This window comes from Osmerus eperlanus, chromosome 15 (assembly GCF_963692335.1).
Source record: "Osmerus eperlanus chromosome 15, fOsmEpe2.1, whole genome shotgun sequence".
In the NCBI taxonomy this organism is placed as follows: domain Eukaryota; kingdom Metazoa; phylum Chordata; class Actinopteri; order Osmeriformes; family Osmeridae; genus Osmerus; species Osmerus eperlanus.
The window spans coordinates 15752735-15774438 of NC_085032.1; the positions used below are offsets into that span (position 1 = coordinate 15752735).

General features: G+C 50.7%; 1 protein-coding gene across 1 annotated transcript in view; it reads right to left on the bottom strand.

Moving 5' to 3' along the window:
• LOC134035383 (zinc finger homeobox protein 4-like) overlaps positions 1 to 21704 on the bottom strand; it is a 29780-nt gene that overhangs the window by 5389 nt on the left and 2687 nt on the right. The window contains exons 2-6 of the mRNA XM_062480377.1: positions 16746 to 19164; positions 15988 to 16242; positions 15288 to 15573; positions 12919 to 13448; positions 2910 to 3072 (exon numbers count right to left, since the gene is read on the bottom strand). Coding sequence (XP_062336361.1) covers positions 2910 to 3072; positions 12919 to 13448; positions 15288 to 15573; positions 15988 to 16242; positions 16746 to 19118 — 3607 coding nt within the window. The 5' untranslated portion in view covers positions 19119 to 19164. The remainder of the gene's footprint in view (positions 1 to 2909; positions 3073 to 12918; positions 13449 to 15287; positions 15574 to 15987; positions 16243 to 16745; positions 19165 to 21704) is intronic.

The window sequence follows — 21704 nt, forward strand, 5'->3', positions numbered from 1 at the left end:
TGTCAGCCTCTGTCATTGTACAACACTCCGGGTGCTTCTATTCAGCACGGGCTTGTAGCCGCGAGCGCTTATTACCAGCTCCTTCTTAAACAGCACTGCAGCCACACAGAGCTAACCCCTCCCTCTGCCTTCCTAAGCCCACCCATCACACACACCCTGCCCCCACCCGGCCCGGCTGCACCCCCATACGCCCGGACAAGAGGAGCATATCAAGTGTGGCTGCGGAGCGGAGGGATGAGGGACAATGCTGTGAAACAAAACACCAGAGAGGGGTTCGCTATCAGATCCTCCACTAGCTAGCTAGCTAGCACTCCAAACAACCCACAGGAAGAGGAGGGGGAGGGGAGAGAGAGAGAGACAAAGACAGTTGAGAGGGGGAGAGAGAGGGAGAGGAGCAGGGGTGAGGAGAGAGAGAGAAGGGGTGAGGAGCGGGTAAAGAGAGGGGGGGGGGGGTGAGCTAGCTGCAGGTGTGTGAGAGTCCCTGACTAAACACAGGGTTAGAAAACACAGCTCCTGCGCTAAAACATCTTTTCTCTCCCTCACTCTTTTCTTTCTTTTAACCCCCCCACCCCCCCCCCCCCACCCCCTCACAAAAAAAAGAAAAGAAACTTGCAACGTTTTTCTCACGAGTTGGCAGGACGTCTGTGCACAGTTGGGGCCCATTCAGGGGTTTTAAGTTTTAATTAAGTTGGAGTTGTCAGAAGAAAGCTGTCCTGTCTTGGAGCTCAGGGCCATTAATTACAGCCATCTTTGTTTCTCTGTGAAAGAGGGCCTCCCTGGACGAACAACCTCCCTTGGAAACCACCACTCGGAGGGAGACACGCACACACACACACACAAACCAGCCATAGTAACTGAATCTTCAAATTCGATGTGTGTACTTAAAAAGTGGGTTTCTTTAGTTTTTCTGTCATACTGTCACCAATTTCTACGGCTTCTCTGAAAAGCTTATTGACAGCAGAAACTTCCTTATAAACCGTTCAGTCAACTCTCCGTATCCAGCCCTGAAGAGTCTGGCGGCCATCTTGTTCCAGCTCACGACAAAGACCTCAAAAAGGAGACAGTTTTAATTCGTAGTGTACACAAAGACCGGCCATTCTACTATTAATAACAGCTCCACACAAACCGATCTCTGGCTGCAAGGCTCGTCTCATCTCCATAGAGACGCCTGCGTGGTTCTCGTTTGATTGAATCTCTGTCTTCACGATCTGCCACCTTTACACACTGTTGTTTCATCCTCACCGAAGCCTTGGAACACAATGACGTGTGCGTCGGCCGTGACGACGTTCCGTTTTGTTGTGTTTCTCATCAGTTTCTTTTGCGCTCTTTTCAGTGCTCAGAAACAGCCAAGCTTCCTCCTTGTTACTGTCCAAGACACAACGTTGGAGAAACATCACTTCCTGCCTCATCCCATCACTTCCTGCCTCATCCCATCACTCCTGCCTCATCCCATCACTTCCTACCTCATACCATCACTTCCTACCTCATCCCATCACTTCCTGCCTCATCCCATCACTTCACTTCCTGCCTCATCCCATCACTTCCTGCCTCATCCCATCACTTCACTTCCTGCTCATCCCATCACTTCACTTCCTGCCTCATCCCATCACTTCCTGCCTCATCCATCACTTCCTGCCTCATCCATCACTTCCTGCCTCATCCCAGGACAGTTCCAGACAGACGTCTCTGGCCTCATCTGGTGTCGTCCAGCCTCTCTCATAAAGACACTCTGGTCACGTGTGTGTGTGTGCATGTGGAAGTGTTTGAGGGACTGTGTGAGTGCATGTTCGGGAGTGTGTGTGTGTGTGTGCACGAATGTGTGTTGTTTTCGGGGTGACAAAAAAGCCTGTACCCTGTCAGTAGGGCATGTCTCCAGTGTGCTGGTAGCTAATTGTTGTGGATTAGTGCTGGCAAACAACTAACACCTCCAAGATCCCTGTGGACCAATCAGAATCAACTAACACCTCCAAGATCCCTGTGGACCAATCAGAATCAGCTAACCACCCGTTCCAGGGTTCCCCATAGATGTCAGTGTCATATCCACACACACAAACAGGAATGATCATTTTTCTGTCTTTTACAGTCAGAAATCTGACACTGTCAACCCCCCCACACATCACTTCAGGGAGCTTACCTGTCACGTCTCACACCCCCCGAATCTCACACACACACACACACCTTCCAAAACACCAAGAAGGGTGCATGCACGAGTCGCTTGTGTGTGTGTGTGCTTGTGTCTGTTTACATATTTATGCAGACATCAATGTTTACAAAACACCTTGCCCCCCCCCCACACCCCACCCCCACCCCCCCACCCCCCACAACAACTTCACGCTTGTGTGTTCTCTCTCTGACAACTCAGCCTCATTAGCACAATACTTAACAATATGGAGGACAGCTTCTCACAAGCTGCTGTTTAATCTCTCCTCTCAAACGGGCTGTGATGGCACGTGTGTGTTTAAACACACTCCTGTGTGCCTATGCTTGTGCCTGTGTGCGCGTTGGTGTGTGTGTGTCTGGGTGTGTGTGTCTGTGTGGCGGAAAAAATGACAAAGATTTTTTGATCGTCAGAAGTCTGTTTTCTAGCCAAAAACAGAGGACAAATTAGGCCCTTTCTGCTATTAAGTAAGGAGCCAGCCTTCTAATGAACAGAAGTCAAATAAACCTCGTCACGGCTGCTATGAACAAATATGTCCTAATAAGTGTGTGTGTCTGTGTGTGTGTGTGTTTACGCGTATGCGTTTCAACCCCCCGATCCTTAGATCCTCAGTATCCAGGGTAATGCTGGCATATCGCTGGGTTCATCATATTGGAACCGTGCCAACTTCCCATGTTCGCTACACAACCCTCGGGCCTCGAAGACAACAGGGAACAGCAGAACACCCGACAACACAAGCTTGTTTTGTTACTCAAACGACCGAAGAGCCGGCACGTCGCCAGGTGCCGTCCCTGGTCTCCCAGCCGGCACGTCGCCAGGTGCCAGTCCCTGGTCTCCCAGCCGCACGTCGCCAGGTGCCGTCCCTGGTCTCCCAGCCGGCACGTCGCCAGGTGCCGTCCCTGGTCTCCAGCCGGCTGGGACACAAACAGGATCTCTAGGAGACCCTGGTACCCTTAACCAGGAATTCCTGGAGGGCGGGAATGCCACTACTCACAAGCACACGCACGTGTTTACACACACACACACGCACGTGTTTACACACACACACGCACGTGTTTACACACACACACACGCACACTTTCCTACATCAAGAGGGTGGAATATATAAGACTACAAAGACTACAACCTAAAATAGTATTCCTCTCCTCCCTCTTTTCCCCTCAGCCTCTCTCTCTCTCTCTCTCATCTCTCTCTCTCTCTCTCTCTCTCTCTCTCTCTCTCTCTCTCTCTCTTCTCTCTCTCTCTCTCTCTCTCTCTCTCTCTCTCTCTCTCTCTCTCATCTCTCTCTCTCTCTCATCTCTTCTCTCTCTTCTCTCTCTCTCTCTCTCTCTCTCTCTCTCTCTCTCTCTCATCTCTCTATCTCTCTCTCTCTCTCTCTCTCTCTCTCTCTCTCTCTCTCTCTCTCTCTCTCTCTCTCCTCTCTCTCTCTCTCTCTCTCTCTCTCTCTCTCTCTCTCTCTCTCTCTCTCTCCTCTCTCTCTTTCCATCTCTCCCTCGCTAACTCAGATGTCTCGGGATGCCGAGGTGATGGCTGAGCCGTTTCCTCTCCGACCTCCTCGGTTTGCCTCCTCGCTCTCGTGCGTGACTGTGGCTTTGGGGCCTTCAGGCTCTGCGTGCTAACGGTTAGCGGTTAGCTTACCTCGGGGTCGGGCAGCAAAAATAATCATTCCTGCAAATCTCCGCCAAAGCAAACAAATGAATTATCACAATGAGTCTTTCACTCTGGTTCTCCTTGGCTTTCTCTCCCTGTCTCTCTCTCTCCCTCCTACGCTCTCTCTCTATCCCTCACCCTCTCTTCCCCTCTCTCCGTCTTTCTCCCTCCACCTACTGTCTCTCTGTCTCAGAGTTGCAACCATCAGCAGAATACATGTTAAATCTGATCCAAAACTATACCCTGAAACATCTAGTCCTGTTTGCCTGTTAAGTAAATCTCATATAACACTCACATATCTTTCAGCAGTGACGTAAGTGTGCCTGACACATGGGGCAGGAGGTCAATCTGAAGTTCAGGAGTTCCTGACCCAAATGGCCCCTTATAGAAACACGACTTCACACACACCCACCCACCCTCCCTCCCTCCCTCCCTCTCACACACACACCCACCCTCCCTCCCTCCCTCCCTCTCACACACACACCCACCCTCCCTCCCTCCCTCTCACTCACCCACCCACCCCTCCCACCCTCCCTCCCTCCCTCCCTCCCTCTCACACCACACACCCACCCACCCTCCCTCCCTCCCTCTCACACACACACCCACCCTCCCTCCCTCCCTCTCACACACCCACCCTCCCTCCCTCCCTCTCACACACTCACCCACCCACCCTCCCTCCCTCCCTCTCACACACACACCCACCCTCCCTCCCTCCTCTCACACACCCACCCTCCCTCCCTCCCTCTCACACACTCACCCACCCACCCTCCCTCCCTCCCTCTCACCACACACCCTCCCTCCCTCCCTCTCACTCACTCACCCACCCACCCACCCACCCTCCCTCCCTCCCTCCCTCCCTCCCACCCTCCCTCCCACCCTCCCTCCCTCCCTCCCTCCCTCCCTCTCACACACACACCCACCCACCTCCCTCCCTCCTCTCACACACACACCCACCCACCCTCCCTCCCTCCCTCCCTCCCTCTCACACACACACCCACCCACCCTCCCTCCCTCTCACACACACACCCACCCACCCTCCCTCCCTCCCTCTCACACACACACACCCACCCTCCCTCCCTCCTCCCTCTCACACACACACACACACACACACACACCCACCCTCCCTCTCACACACACACACCCACCCTCCCTCCTCTCACACACCCACACACTAGCTATCAAGCACACAGCCAAGTCAGCAAACACTAAGATGAGCCTGACTCTACCTTGATAATCCCAGCACTGACAGAGAGACACACCAGAGAACCTCTCCAACTCTCACACACACACACACACACACGCACGCACCGCACACACACCACACACACAACCCCCTTCTGTGTAAAAAGAAGATGTGTATTTACATTAGGCTGATTTAGAGTGTGTCTGAGCCACCTCTTGCCCAGCCCCCCCCCCCCCAAGGGCTGTCTCCTGCTCAGGACCCTGACACTGAGCAGGTCCTGGGTCAGTCTGAACACCTCCTCTCCTGACCCACACAGTCTGGGAGGCAGCACAGCGGACCTCAGATCTGCCAGCAGGACGACACTGAAGTCTTATGAAGATTCGCAGCCTTTTGAATTTCGATGGGTTTAAAAAAAAAATAATTAAGAACAAGTTTTTTTTTTTTTACGCCTCTGAACTAAAATGGCGGAAGGTCTGTTCGCAAACCTGTCTGTCAGCGTTGACTGCTGAGAGAGGAGGGAAAAGAGAAGCGAGCGGGAGAGAGGGAGGATAGAGAGAGGAGAGAGGGAGGATAGAGAGAAGAAAGAGAGAGGGAGGATAGAGAGAAGAGAGAGAGGTTAGAGAAGAGAGAGAGGAGAGAGAGGAGAGAGCAGAGAGGCTCAAATCACTAATTGCACATTCCTGACTGTGAGGATAGCACTGTCTCCCGTGAGCCCCTGCCCATGCATGGTTTTACTTAGCTCAAACAAAAGGTACCAAGAAAAGAACACAATTCCCACACAAGGACTTGTAATGACAGAGAATGGACCAAATTACTCTCGTGTGGATCCTCGTGAGAATCCGACATGGAATTAGCAGACAAAAGGACTTCACTATGAATCTGTCTCAAAATGGTGGAAGTTCAGTTTGTGTCTGTTACAAATATCTGACTGGTGTTGTTGTTTTTTGTGTCTGAATACTCCTACTTTCCTGCTCTCTCTGCATCCTTGTGACGATCCCTGTTCATAAAAAGCACTATAACCCTCACCTCACCCCCCTCTCCCGTCTCCCCTCTCGTCTTCACTATTCTCCCTCCTGATTGTCCCTGTTCATATAGCAGTCATCTCCCTCTGATCACTCGACTAGCAGATACACCCCAGTCAGGTCCCCGTGTGCTCATTGAACCCTGAGATGTCCTGTTCACCGCCCAGCCCCCCCAACACCACGTAGAGACAACAGTGGGGCAGGTAGAGAGAGGAGGAGCAGTCTGGGGTGGGTGAGAGGGTGAGTGTGGGGTGAGAGAGGGTGAGGGCAGGGAGTTGAGGGAGGGTGAGTGTGGGGTGAGAGAAGGTTGAGGGCGGGGAGGTGAGGTGGTAGCAGAGGCGGGAGAGAGCAGCTCGGGTTCCTGGGTTTGCGGAAGGCTGGCTGGGGAGAGGGAGGGCGAGGGAGGGAGAGGGTGGACTGGCTGGGGGGAGGGAGGGAGGGAGAGGGAGAGTCTGAGGGCTGGTTGAGGGAGAGGAAGGATATTGTTTTCCCCCTGAAAAGCTACAGCCACAGTCGCATTCCAGTGTCTACTCCACATACCAACGAGCACTTTGAAGATTACTCAAATGTTTGCCTTTGTTCAGCGCCCCTCTTCCACCCCCCCCAGTCCCTCATCCAGCCCCCCCCCCTCTCCAGTACTGGGAGGAGGGGGGGAAAGAAAGAGAACAAAAAGAGAGAAAGAAAGAGAGGAAGAGAGAGAGAGGAAGAGAGAGAGGTGGTCTGACAGGAGAGCAGTAGAATAGTGGGCTCAGTCATCCAGGTTGTCCGCGCTGGGCCTTCAAAAATGGAGCCGGACAGAGAAGCAGCAGCAGCTGTGAATCACCCAGCCAGCGCTCGTCTGGACTGGCTCATGGAAGAGGGAGGGAGCTACAAAGTAGGGTATTGATGCATTATATTACTACTGGCTTGTGGTATTACCTTGAGAAAAATAAATAATAATATTAAATGTATATAGTATCTCCACAAACCGACAGTGCCATCTGTACTGACAGAATGCTTTTAGCAGACACCGTGTACACAATGCTGGCCGCTGCAATTAAAAAGTAATAATTTGAAGGGTTAATTTAACTAAATGTGCTGAAATTCATGGACGATAATCCCAAACAAGTAAGTGGGACTTCTATCAGGTCTATTTCAAAGCATTAGAGATTACCTCTGGCTCACTAATCTGGATGGACTCACTGGAGGGTCAAGCCCATTGTGTTCCTACCATCCGTAAGGCTCAGCCAATAGGAAGACAGCAGGGAACAGGTCCAACCCCCACTCACTTTCTCTCTCTCCTTCTCTCTCCCTCTCTCCCTCTCCCTCTCTCTGTTCATCCGTAATCGAATATCTCCCTCTACTTATCTTTTCACTGAGCACCTAACGGTTAAAATCAATTACCACTGGAATGCTGTGGTTGTCCCACACACTGATAATGAGAGAGAGAGAGAGAGAAAGAGAAAGAGAGAGAGAGGGGGGAGAGAGAGAGAGAGAGAGAGAGAGAGAGAGAGAGAGAGAGAGAGAGAGAGAGAGAGAAGCGAGAGGGAGAGAAAGAAAGAGGGAAAGAGAAAGGTGAAGAGAGGTATATATGGGCCTTGTCCAAGGGAGAGACATGATTAACTCCAATCGATTCGATCATTGATTTGGATGAGTGTTCTGGAGTGACTCGATATGTTGATAGCTTCATGGAGAGCACGGCGGGTTTTCTGGCTAAATAGCATTCATGAAACCTGTCTGTGTTTACACAAATTCCTCAGTGAAACACTCAAATATCCCATATGGGTGTTGAACTTTACGATGTTTCGGATCTGATTTGAAGGCTCCGATTAATGCTAATAATTACTTGCGTCGAAAAACATCTTCAACATCGAGTTATGTGCTTTCAAATGAGCGTTGAACGCATGGAAGCATCAAAATGGAAGTGAAGCGAAGAGGATGAAGGTGCTCCACTTGTTGCCATGCATACTGTGATGTGACTCCAGTATGTCTGTCAACACTGGCTGCTTCTCCTTTGTTATGAACAGGGAGATCAAGACGCTTCAGGAACGGAAGAGTGGTGGTGGAGGAGAAGGAGAGGAGGTAGAAGAGAGGAGGAGGAAGAGGGACATGTCCAGGCAGGAACAAAGGAGAGTTTGTCTTTTTATTTCACCTCCCTCCCCTCCCTCCCCTCCCCTCCCCTCCCCTCCCCTCCCTCCTCTAACTCCTCCTCCGTCTCCTCCATGTCTCCCATACCTGTCCCCACCCCCGTCTGCTGGTCTTCACAGTCCCCTGCACACAGACAAACCAGAGTGCCCCGGCCTGAGGGAGGGCTACCAGAGCAGTGGTGTCTCCATGTCTGGTCTGTGCTCACCGGAGAATAGGAGGAGGGTTGGGGGGGGTCAGGGGAATACCTTAATTAACCCCACCCCCGAAACACACACACACAAACACACAGACACACACACATTCTCTCAGTCTCTCTCGTAATGGCAGGTGACGCCGGGAGCTCGTATCCCAATCCGCTGGACGGTGGGGAGAGAGGATTAGCAGAGAGGAGAGCTACCTACAGGTGCGTCTGTGTCAACCTGAACACCAACACTCACAGGGCAGAACTATTGTCCTGTCTGATCCATCGCCATTTCCACTAGCATTATTTATATTCTGATCCAGAACTTAATTATGTTACACTGACATCATCAGCACCTCTGACATCATCAGCACCTCCCTGTGGTGTCAGCCTTATCTCATTTCCTGGAAAGAGAGAAAGACAGAGAGGGAGGGAGAGGGACAGGGAGAGAGAGAGGGGGGAGAGGAAGAGAAAGGGATAGGGGGAGGGAGGGAGGGAGAGAGAGGGGGGGAAAGGAAGAGAGAGGGATACTGTAGGGGGAGGGAGAGAAAGGGAGAGAGAGGGTGGGGGAGTGAGAGGGTGGGGGAGAGAGAGGCTGGTGGATGTGTTCACTTTGAGGGGTGACCCGCCCAGCTTTGAAGAAAGCTCAGGGACATCAATAGGATTTAAAAAAAAACGATTGAGTATTGTATCAGTATTAAAATCAGAGTATTGTATCAGTATTAAAATCAGAGTATTGTATCAGTATTAAAATCAGTATTGTATCAGTATTAAAAAGCTCTGGTTGCCTAACAGAAGCACCAGGCAGAAGGCAGGAGAGGAGAGAGAGGAGGGCCACAGACAAGTACTCACGGGCGAGGAGATGGCGTCTGGGAGCTGTGGAGTGACGCACAAATACCTGCAAGACTATGAGCTAGCAGCAGCACACTTCTGTGTGTGTGAGTATGAGTGTGTGAGTATGAATGTGTGAGTATGAGTGTGTGTGTGTGTGTGTGTGTGTGTGTGTGTGTGTGTGTGTGTGTCATGGACAAGCCACGCATTTGAAATAGAGCCTCCTTTCTATTCTGGAGCAGCACAATGACTTTTTATGTAAATCTACCGGAGTCAATCTCCTGTCCATTTCCTCGTCACACAGGACCAAATGACAGTCCAATAATTAGGCCTGCATATATAGAGGGCCATTTGACTTGAAAATGAGAAGGGGCAGGGTTGACCTGGACTAATGGTGGAGGCAGGGCGGGAGAGGTAATATCACAGCACCAGCCGAGGAGAGCGGGAGAAGTCCTTTGCTTCAGGATGGGGGAGGGAGAGAAGAAAAGAGGGGAGGCAGGACGAGGTAGAAATGAGAAAAAAGGCCTCTATTCTTTTGATGAATCTAAAATTCCAGTCTCTCCTCCTCCCCTCCTCCTCTCGTTTAATTTCCCCCCTCGTTTCCCGGCCAGCAGTGGTGTTTCCAGGAGGATCATGGGTAATGAGATGGGCTATCTGCTTCTCCCCAGGGGAGAGACAGAGAGGAAGATATATTCTCTCACTCTCCTCACTATCTCACTCTTCACAAACCATCCCTCCCTCTCTCTCCTCTTGAAAAAGAGAAGAAAGAGAGAGACGGAGGGAGGGAGAGAGAGAAAAGAGGGGGGAATAAAAGAATTATGAAACAGCATCAAAAGGAAATAAAAAGAGGAATAGAGAGAGAAGGTAGGAAGGGTGAGGAGCAGGTGCTGTTGGTCAGTTCATGAGTTGGTGTGTGTGTGTGGTCCTCTACCATGCAACACTGACCATGAACATTCTCAACTCCTACTGACCCGAGGGCCTATGCAATGAACACACACACACATACACACACACCCCTGGCCTGAATGGCACTGACAGATTTACTCCTCCCTCCATCTGTATTAAGACCTGTGTTTATTATTGAGATGATCACATCAGTCGTCATACATCACCATAACCCTGCAGCCAAGGTTGGGCCATGCTACAGCACCTTCTAATACAGGCTGTCTGGGTGGCCGTCTGCAATACACACTACCTAACTCCTACTATGGAACATATTTCAATTTCATATCATTAAAAATACAAAATAAAATGGGTTTTGTACTCTTAGAGAGTTAGGGTTGTGGAGGTCTTTTGAATTCCCCTTCTTGTGAGAGTTTACACAAACCATAACTGACCAATTGTATTGGACCAAGACTAGGCATGGACGTTTAGCAAAGGACAATCATGTTGTTCCAAAAATATATAACTAACTAACTAACTAACTAACTAACGAGAGAGAGAGAGAGAGAGAGAGAGAGAGAGAGAGAGAGAGAGAGAGCGAGAGAGAGAGAGAGCGAGAGAGAGAGAGAGAGGAGACGACATCAAACGTTTCTGTTCCAGGTGAGTCACTTCCTGGTTCACCTGCTGTGCCCCTGCCACAGCCCCGGGGGAGACCCCGCAGCGCTAATGCCTTCTACGGACGGCCGGGGGTACAGAATGTCTGGAAAAGCTTCCATCTCAATCCCCCGCCAAACGCAGCTACAAAGCAGCAATAAAGTTCTGAATATGCTTTTTGTTTGCCTCTTCAATGGTTTCTCATGCCGTACAGACATCCCATGATCCCTCTGCCATATGGTAAGCCCATCAACGCATGGCTCCTTTATGCGTCGGGCCAAGCTACCTCGAGATCCCATGTGCCTTTCACCTCCCCTACATAATAGAAGAGGTGTTTTTCTGGTCAAATAAATGTCTAAGGGTAAAGTAGTCTGATTCCTGCCAGATGCATTGAAGTCGGCATCTGCAGAACACATTTGTGGAGAGGGGATGAGGTGGGGCGAGGAGGTGGGGAGAGGAGGTGGGGGGAGGAGGTGGTGGAGGAGATGGGGAGAGGAGGTGGAGGTGGGGGGGGGAGGTGGGGGGAGGAGGTGGAGGGAGGAGGTGGGGGGAGGAGGTGGTGGAGGAGATGGGGAGAGGAGGTGGAGGAGGAGGTGGGGGGAGGAGGTGGGGGGAGGAGGTGGGGGGAGGAGGTGGGGGGAGGAGGTGGGGAGGAGGTGGGGGGAGGTAGAGAGGGTAGCTATGGGGAAGTTCTTACCACCACTGTACCTGTCCAAAAGTACATCTCTATTACACCTTGACGCCAAATAAGTGTGTGTGTGTAATTTCTTTTAAACACACATAATTAGAAAGGTCCCTTTCTCTTAGTTTCTTCTGAAAAAGGTGAGAGAGTTCTCTTAACAAATCGTTTTTGACAAAAAACTTCTTTTTTCTTTGACGTAACTTGCTGGCTATTGTAAGGTGTGTGTAAGGTGTGTGTAAGGTGTGTGTAAGGTGTGTGTAAGGTGCGTGTAAGGTTTAAAGTCAACTTCTACCTGCCAGCCAATGCTTCCACTTACACATCCATCAGATATTCAAAGTCCAGCAGGACCCTATCAGACCTGACTGTCTGTACGTCTGGGTGAGTGTACGTGTTTGTGTGTGAATGTCTGTCTGTGTGCCTATGCACAAATGAGATTTAGAAAATGCTTATTTAACAACTGTTTAAATTCACCTATATTGGTAGCTGTAAACACGTAGATCCTAATCTATTCAAGGCAACACTGTCTGCTAAGTACCTGCCTTCTAATCACTGCTTAATACACTGATGGCTTCAGCTTTAGGATGCTGACCACTGAGACTGAATCAACCTACTACTGTCAACTAACTAGTTCAGGGGTCACCAGGGGCAAACTGTTTTGGTTTTGTGTGCGGGGGTGTGTGTAAGTTTGTGTACGGAAGTGTGTGCACAGGGGTGTGTGTATGGTTGTGTGTGTGTGTGTGTGTGTGTGGAGGGGGGGTGTACGTGTGTGTGTACGGTTATCTGTGTGTGTGTGTGTGTGTGTGTGTGTGTGTGTGTGTGTGTGTGTGTGTGTGTGTGTGTGTGTGTGTAAAACATCTGAATGTCCCCTTGCTCACAGTTTTTTCAGAAAAAGGTGAGTTTTTTATTTTATTTTATTAATATTTTTGACATTAAACTTTAGATTCTCTCTTTTGTTTTCTCTCTCTGACTTCCTTTAGCAGGGCCATGTTTCTCTTTTTATGGATTATTTAATCTCGCTGACTGTTTCCAGATGATGCTCACACACAAACAAACACACCTCACATATTTGTAGTATAGCAAGATCCTAATTAGTTTATTTTCATAGGTGTACGTGTGTGTATGTCTCTGCATAAATTAGATTTAGTTAATACGAATTTGTCAATGATAGGGTGATTTAAATTCACCTATATTGGTAGCTGTAAACACGTAAATCCTAATCTATTCAAGGCAACACTATCTACTAAGTACCTGCCTGCTAATCACTGCTTAATACACTGATGGCTTCAGCTTTAGGATGCTGACCACTGAGACTGAATCAACCTACTAATGTCAACTAACTAGTTCAGGGGTCACCAGGGGCAAACTGTTTTGGTTTTCGGAGTGTGTATATGCATGTGTGTGTGAGTGAGTGAGTGAGTGAGTGTAGGGGTGTGTGAAGCAGTAGGTAATCAGAATAAATCAACAATTCCTTAATTCCTTCATTGGGCGATGTTGTGAAGGGTGTGTGAGGAGCGAGGAGGGAGGACAGAGGGATTGTGGGTCTCTAACCTTGTAAATGCGAATGGCCGCCTCATGTCTCTGGTTGGTGGCGTGGAGGCGGAGCTTATCCACGCTGTTGCTGTAGTAGTCGCAGGCGTTGCACTTCAGGTGCACAGGGTTGCCGATGGCGACGCACTTTAACCTCCACTGGTTACCCTTCCCCCCCTCCTTGATGTGAGCCACCAGCTGGTGCTTCTGCATGTGCTTGTCCGTCTTGCAGTGCAGCTGGAAGTTAGCCTTAAGCTGGGTGTTGTAGTTGCACAGCTTGCACTGGTACACGTCTCCCAGAATGCACCTCCACTCGTCCTCGGGCAGGGCGCGGTCGGCGCTGACATGGGCGCTGAGCGCCTCCAGGCTGTCGGACGAGTAGCGGTTGCAGACGGCACACTGGTAGAGGCGGAGGGCGGGGTCGCTGAGGGGGGGGGACACGTCCCCGCCCACGCCGCTTCCCCCGACCCCGCCCCCTGTCAGCACGGAGAGGTCGTCCGCCATTAGCTGACCCCCGGACAGACGCAGCTCTGCTGAGAGGTCAGTACTCACTGGAGGAGAGAGAGATAGAGAGAGATAGAGAGAGACAGAGAGTTGTTGATTAGAGAGGCAGAGAATAGGACGAAAGACAAAGGGGTAGATTTTCTTAAGCGTGAGAGAGAGAGATAGAGTGAGGGTGAGTGGGGGTTAGAAATGTGGATTATAGGATGAGAATGGGGCGAGGGACGCGAGAGATGGAACAATGAGAACTGCAGGTAGGACTGAAACTGAAAAGAAAAAAGTTTTTTTCTTCCTATCAAATAAAATGAAGCAGGGACTAGTACACTCCCAGTGTTAGGCCTCTCACACACAAAGGGATTTGAGAAAATGAACCCTAGCAGTGAGTTGGTGCTCCCACAAAGCCATGACCAGAACAAAAAAAAAAAACTAATAGGATTGAATCAGGATCAATTACAATCATCCTTTTCAAACTTGCTAACTCTCTCATCAGATAGACTTAATTACCCTCCATAGCAGTGGAAGGACACCCCTTTTGAGCTGTGTCGCTTTGTTCTTCAACACACACACACAAATGCTGATCGATATATAAAAGTAACTCCTTTAAGATTTTTTTTTTTTGTGTGTGTTCTTTACCCCCTTGAACAAAATCTGATTATATTCCATTCATGTAATTTACCCCTATGTTTGATCCCCTCCTCACCCTCCCTTTTTCTCAGTTCCAAGACCAGCTCAATATGTCTCTGACAAAATCGTCCACAGAGGAAGTGGAATACAGACAGAATTTAACAATTACTCCGGTTTCTCTCTCTCTCCGTCTTTCTCTTTACAGTCAGAGGACAAATCTGCCAATTAGCAGGTCTTAACGAGAGGCTCATGTGAGACCAGAGAACCGCTAGCTACTGATCAAAACAAACCACATGTCTGCTGTGTGCGTGTGTGCGTATCCTTGTGTGTGTGGACAGTGCTACAGTACACTGAGTGTCAATGTGTTAAGTGTGACCTCCAGGTCTGATGTAAGAGTTGGTGTGTAACAGTGCCGGGTCATTGTTAAATCTCCTTTCCTCTCAGGGGAATCCACTCCCTGCACTGTGTGTGTGTGTGTGTGTGTGTGTGTGTGTGTGTGTGTGTGTGTGTGTGTGTGTGTGTGCGTGCTTCAGGGCAAGAGGTAGGGGGTTTTATAGAGAGAGATGGAGGGGCAGGGGGATTAAGCTGACTTAAGAAAATTACGAATGAAAGATTAAGAATAATTCTCATGTGGCGGCTCATAATCATCTTTTAATCAGTGAAAGAGGTCGGTGAGAGGAGACAATGACACAGGGGCAACATGAGGAGGGAGATAAGAGAAGAGGGAGGGAGAGGGAAGAGAGAGAAAAGAGAGGGAGGGAGAGGGAAGAGAAGAGAAAAGAGAGGGAGGGAAGAGAAGAGAAAAGAGAGGGAGGGAGAGGGAAGAGATAAAAGAGAGGGAGGGAGAGGGAAGAGAAGAGAAAAGAGAGGGAGGGAGAGGGAAGAGAAGAGGAAGAAAAAAAAGGGAAAATAAAGGCGGGGATAATGGAGGGAGAGCAGGAGGGAGGACAGGGGGAGAGATCAAGCCCTGAGCCAGAGAGCTGGTCTAGAGGAGACGGGATAAGGTGATGTCCGAGAGGTAAAAAGGTAGGCAGCAAGGGAACCCAAGGAAGATTAAAAACATGGAAACAAAGAATGGAGAAAAAAAGGCCCTTCTGGGATGTTTAGATGTAAAGTGGCATGCAGGAGAGAGAGTGGTTGATCCTGGAACCATCTTGATCTACAAGCAAAAGTCTCTCCCACAAAGCTATACTCATCCCCAAACACGAACCGAAACATCCAAAGAGGCCCCTAAACCCCCCCACCCGACCCCGAGCCCAGCTCACCCAGGCTGGATCCGAGGGCCGCGGCCGTGCCAGGGTCCAACTGGAAGGGGTTCATCATCACGGAGGCTTCGGGTCCAGAAGGGTTCTCCAACTTGACCCCGGTCAGGCCCATGTTCTGGGCCAGGTAGTACTGGTACAGCTCTGCCTCTGCTGGAGCCAGCCCCATGTGCAGGCTGTGTTGGATCTGCTTCATGTTCTGCTGCAGCAGCATCATGTTGTGCATGTGCTTCTCGCTGGTCATGTGGATACGAAGGTTCCTGGCCACGTTGGTCTCGTAGTCGCACACCTGCGGGAGGGAACGAGTCAGTACCTCTTCCTGGTGAGCCGTTCGGTAAACGTTTAAGCAAGAGGCTGTTTTCCAGGGACTAGGCACTTTGGCCTCATCTGTCTATTCTCAACCCGTGTTTCCATGTTCCTTCTTGGGTAAATGTCTGACATTATCGTCTGTATTATCTTTCAATGCACTCGAGAACAGAGGGAGGGCCTGGGAATCATACTGGATCTGTATTTGGTCTGTTTACAGAATACTGACCACTGTACATCTCACAGACTCTAACCTGTGTCCACGCAGAATAAGGGAAGCACAAGAACTCTGGAAATCACATCCCGGACAGTTCATAGGACACGGACAACTGTGCAGCTCACACACACACACACACACAGAGACCCTGTGGGACAGGACGAGCAGCAGAACACACACCTCACAACGCCAGGTAGGCTTCTGCTTGGGCTTGGAGGGGGAGGGCGTCCCACAGCTGCCCCCAAGACTGGCGCTGGGCACCGGATTGGCCAGGCTGTGGTTGTGGGTATGGTTGTGGTTGTGGCTGTGGGTGTGGCTGTGGGTGTACTGCACCTCGGTGCCTCCGTTCTGGAGGGTCTGGACGTTGTTCAGGTGCTTGTCTGACTGCATGTGGATGCTCAGGTTTCCCTTGGTGGTGGTGGAGTAGTTACACACCTGGAGCGAACACAGGGAGGAACAATCAAGGGCCTTCCAAGACGTCAAGCAAACGCTCCCAGTTTTACCCGTTTTTCACCAAACCAATTTCATCGTGAGGTAAGAGTGTATTGAAAGAGTTGTTCGGACATTTATCAAAGAAGGAATACGATAAAGTACGATTGGCTCTTGCTGAACGTTCACCGAACTGTTCACTTTGACAAGCATTCAAAACGAAACCCCACTTTTTATGTGGTCAGTTATGTTGTTTTTTTTTAAGCCTCAAAGAAAGGAAATTCAAATGAACTCTACAACCCTAACTCTCTAGCAGTAGACAACACTGAATAATCCCACTAAGCACTGTTACAAAGGTCTGGAAGAGGGGAAAAAACACAATCAACTGGGGGAAAAAGATGTCGTCCAAACTAAGCATTCGTGACAGTGTACCCTCCCATCAAATGAGCCCAACTTCCTCTTAAAGACAACATAACCCTGGCTGAGATAAGCAGGAAAACCAGACTAACCTCGCATCTGAAGGGCTTGTAGCCGCATGTGTAGCTCTCTCCCCGGGCCAGGCGAGGGTGAGCCTGGCCGGTCCGACAGTACACACATGATCCCCCGGACTCAGGGTGCTTCTCCTTCATGTGAGCGTCCAGGGTCTGCTGGTACTTGTAGTGCCAGTTACACTTGGGACACTTGAGCGTCTTGCACGAGTTCCGTGAGTGCATCATGGTCATGTGACCTCCGAGGGAGCGGGAAGACCCCAGGACCGTGTCACATTTGGGGCACTCCACCCCGCTTCCAGGGGAGCCCTCGCCAGGTCCAGGGGTCCCAGGGGTCCCTGGGGTCCCGGGAGTGCCGGGGTTTCCTGCGTGTTGGTGCAGGGGCCCGGGGCTCTCGTCGTCTCTGCGCATCATCATCATGTCCAGGGGGCGGGAGGAGGGGGAGGAGCCACCACGGCCCCCTAGGGTGTCGCTGGTGGAGTCGTTGCTGCTCTCCCTGTCCCTGGACAGGTGGCTCTTCTGCAGCTCCTCACACACGGCCAGGGAGGACGAGGAGGACAAGAGGGGGGCTTTGTTGTCGCTGTACTTCAGCACGTGGTTGGGTAGAGGGGAAATGCTTTGGTTTAAGAGAGGGAAGTCTTTGCTACTGGTGCTGTCGGCTCGTTCTCCCGCTGCCGGCTCCTCCTCCGGCTCCATCTCCGGACCCCCGCTTGAGTAGATGTCCTCGTCGTCCTCGTCCGGGCTGGCGGGCCCCGCCCCTGGCTCCCCCGCCCCCGGCTCCAGCTTCACGGCCGGGTACCGGCTCAGCTCCGACGCGGGGCCGTTGGGACACAAAGTGCGTGTCTGCGTGAGTGTGTCCCGCCCGCGGCCCTCGCAGTCACTCTCCGAGTCCTGCTCACGGCTCGCCGCAGAGCCAGCCGGGGTCCGACGCACGCCCGCCATGCCCCCAGGGTTTGGGCTGGTCTCGGCCTTTGGCATGGGTTGGGTTCTGGGGGTTTGGTCGCTCTGGGCGGCCGCGCTGCCCTTCAGGAAAGCAAACCCAGCCTGGAGGGAGTCGGTGCTCTCGGTGTGAAAAGCGTTCCACAGCCCGCGGAGTTGACCCGGCTCGCCACCCAGGAAGTTGGCTGAGGAGGGAAAGTGGGGCACAGAGTTGGAGGATTTTTTTGGTTCCAGAAAGCTTATAAGAGGTTCTTTGTCCTTTCCGATGCCCTGGATGATGGCGGAGACGTGCTTGTTGCTCAGCAGCTTCTGTTCCTTCTCGTTCAGGGTCATGCGGTGGTCGTGGACGGCGTGCGTCACGAACGAGCGGCTGAAACCGAACGACAGCTTGCACAGGAAACACATCAGCACGGGCTTCCGCCGCCCGTCGCTTACGCAGCCCTCGAACTGGGACAAGTCCACATTGTTGGGGACATCTTTGGACACACAGGAGTTTTTGGCAGCGCCGTCGACCGTCAGGTAGTCTTTGTCGCTCTCGTGGCGAAGGTCGTACACGCGGAAACTGTGCAACACGGGGCCTGGGCCCCCCAACGCTGAGGTATTTGGGAAGGAGGACCCAGGGTCTGACGAGAAGGGCTTCCCCAGGGACGAGGCGATGTGGAAGGTGTTGATGACCTGTGGGTAGAAGGACATGGGTGAAGCGGCAGGCTGCTCCAGCCTGTCTCTGTCCCCCCCGGGGCCGCTGGCGCTCTGGCCGCTGGCGGCGGAGGCCTGGGACATAGGGGGGAAGGACTGAGGGGGCAGGAGGCTCCTGAAAGGGAGTCCACTCAGCCCCTCAGCGCCGCGCTGCTCTTTGGAGTCCTCTAGGATGAAGGCAGAGCCGTCGGGCTGGTAGACGATCTCTCCGCACAGGTTCTCCACATCGCTCTCCTCCTCCTCCTCCATCTCCATTTCGCTGTTGTCTCCGAGCTCCGCGGCGTCGCGGTCTCCTTCGCTGTCGCCCTCCTCCTCCCCGCCCTCGGGCCCTGCCCCGCTGGGCAGCCTGGCGCTGGGGCAGTGGTGTTCCATGTACTTCTGTAAACTGGAGAAGGAGGTGGCACATTCGTTACAGGGGATCTCTTTTGCCGGCACCACCGGCGAGGCCGCGGCAGGGGCAGGGGCAGAGTCTGAGCCTGAACCGGAACCCGCTCCCGGTAAAGTCCCGCTTCCGGTAACACTAGCTGTCCCGTTGGCGGTAGTAAAGCTTTCCTTCCGGCAGGGCTCCGGTGCCACCCTCAGTGGGCTGCTGCTGGCGTCCTTGCTGACGGGGCCGTTGTCCGGTGCGTCGACTGCGGTTGCGGCGGCGTTGGTCTCCATGGCGATGGCGGCAGTTGGACGGTCTCTCTGGGCCTCCTCTGCGTCTCTCTGGCCATGTTCCTGCCGCGACACCATAGAGGGGGAGTCACAGGTTGCCATGGCGACCACTACATAGGGATCTCATCTCAACCAGCCTGACAGGGACCTGAGAGAGACAAAAGAAGGGAGGGAGAGAGAGAGCAAGAAAGAGAAGAAGGGAAGCAGAGACAAAAGGAGAGGGGGGGAGGGAGAAAGGGAGAGAGAGAGAGAAAGAAAGGGGAAGAGAAAATGACGATTAGATACAAAAACCACCAGAGCTCAACGGCACTGCCAGACAGAGTAAACGTTCAACAAGAAATGAAGAAAAAAAACTAAAAACATTCCACATTGGGTCACAGTATTTGGGTAATACCCTTTTAGTAACAGAGGTCAGCCTGGCCATAGCACAACTCCACCTATCCCCCAGACACTCTCCCCTCACAGCGGAAACACACCAAACTGGATCCCCACTCCTGAATGCTCCGGGTTTAGTTAAGGCCTGTCACTGAGAGTTCACATGTGGATAAAAAAGAGCTCCCTGGAAACTTTTGAAAAGAGAGGGGAAAAAAAATCCAATATTAACTTGGTGAATGGAAGCCAGCCGAGGCTTTGTCTTAAAGCTGACAGCCTGAGCTCATCAGCTGGCCCCAGAAAACAATTCAGGACGGGACAAAAGTTCCTGAGCCCCCCTGACCTGAAGGTCCCTCTATGGAAACAAGAGAGAAACACTGAGGCTCCGAGCTCCTTTCTAACTAGGAGGAAGGAGGGATGAAAGGAGAAAGTGGAGTCCAAACACCACAAAAAAGAAATCATATGTATATATATTATCTGCCATTGTCAATTGTATATTACATTCAGAAACATCTATAGATAGAACTATAGCTGTTTCATTATACATGTGTTAGTCCTGGTACAGAGAGAGTAGGAGATGCAGTGTGCCATTTGGAACGATGTCTGAAATACCAGAGTGATGTTATCAATTGTGGACCCCTGCCCATCTCTCAACTGCCACTAGCTCAGTCTCAGAGACACATCATACATTTTGTTCATTCCATTTTAATCTCAGACAGGTAATTCTCTACAGCCTGAAGAAAATGGAGAGAGAAAGAGAGAGAGAGAAATAGAGCTACTGGGCATGTTAGCTAAATGCAAGAAATGTGTTGGAACAATGTTTCAAAAATAACATTAACCGTCAGTCAGTCATTTATTTCTCTTTCTCTCTCTTCCCCTCCCTTCAAACACTCTCTCCCTCTCTCTTTCTATCCCTCCCTCCTTCCTTCCCACACTCTCTCTCCATCTCTCTCCAACAAACTACAAAGCAATTAGGGGATTAATCTGAAACAATCCAACACTAAACAGAGCCAGTGGGAGGGATATTAAAGCGTGAGGAATTAAATCAAACAGTTGTGTGTGTGTGTGTGAGTGTGTGTTTGTGTGCTATAATAAGTATAATCTGAGATCATAGAGATGAGTCCATGAGGACCTCCAGAGATTAAAAAGGAACGGAAGAAATTATATATACTGTCTATGTGACAGTCTAGGCTAAATCATCAGATTAAGCTTAAATACAAAATAATAAATAAATCACAATGACGAGAAAATGAAATTCGGTGATTATCGCTGAAACACAATTGCACTGCCTGGGAGACAGCTGAACAAACGTGTTAAATACTTCTTTGTCTTATTCCCAAACACACACACACCTGCAGCAGTGCCAACTCAGGCCTGTAATTGGTCATTAGAACTAATTAGTGTTGTGTTCTAAACAACTAGCTGTGCATGAAGTCAGCGTTGCATGGTTCCTCAGGAATGCAGAACTCTAACACAGGCAGAGACGCCAAGGTGAGATAACAGTCCCTGATAATTATACATCTCCCTTTGTAGATCACACACTTCCACACAGACAGCTGTGCCTGCCCTGAGTGTGTGTGTCTGTCTGTGTGTGTGTGTGTGTGTCTCTGGGCGCGTGTGCATATAAAATGTGTGTTTAGTATGTGTCTGCTGTAGGTGTGTGTCTAATATATGCCCGTGTGTGTACATTCAGTTCATCAAGTGTATGTGTGTGTGTGTGTGTGCACACGAAGGGCTCTTATCGTTTCACGTGTCTGATTGTCATTCTGTTGACATTCTACTGAACACAGCGTAAAGCAGACATTTACCGACAAGCTACAACATAGCAGAAACAAACAAAAAAAGTATTTCCTAGTCAAGATGTGATTGTTTTTGAGACACGGTAAGCCATTACATTCAGAAGAACCTCAAAACAACATGGCTGAACTCATGCATGTTTCATTTTTATTCTGAAGCATCCTGCTTTAAGAAGCTTGTATAAAATGTGATTGAGTTTAAGATATTTACAAACGTGAGGCTGGTTAGAGCTAATGCTGGATTTAGTACCTGTCACTGGTTTCATTCTGCTCCTCATACGATGGTAACATGACTTGAAGTGTGTCTTTAAAACAGGGTGGTTTAACAGGAAGTATGCATTTCTCCACACGTTTCGTACTGAGAGGCATCTTGAGATCTGGCTGTGTGTCTGTGGTGTGCTTGCTAGCTAACAACTGCAAGTCGATGTTATCTCGCATTCAACCTATCCCTGACCAGCCTAGCTTTTGCACTGATAACCAGCGTTTACAGGCAGGCTCAGGGTTAGAATCTGAAGCGCTC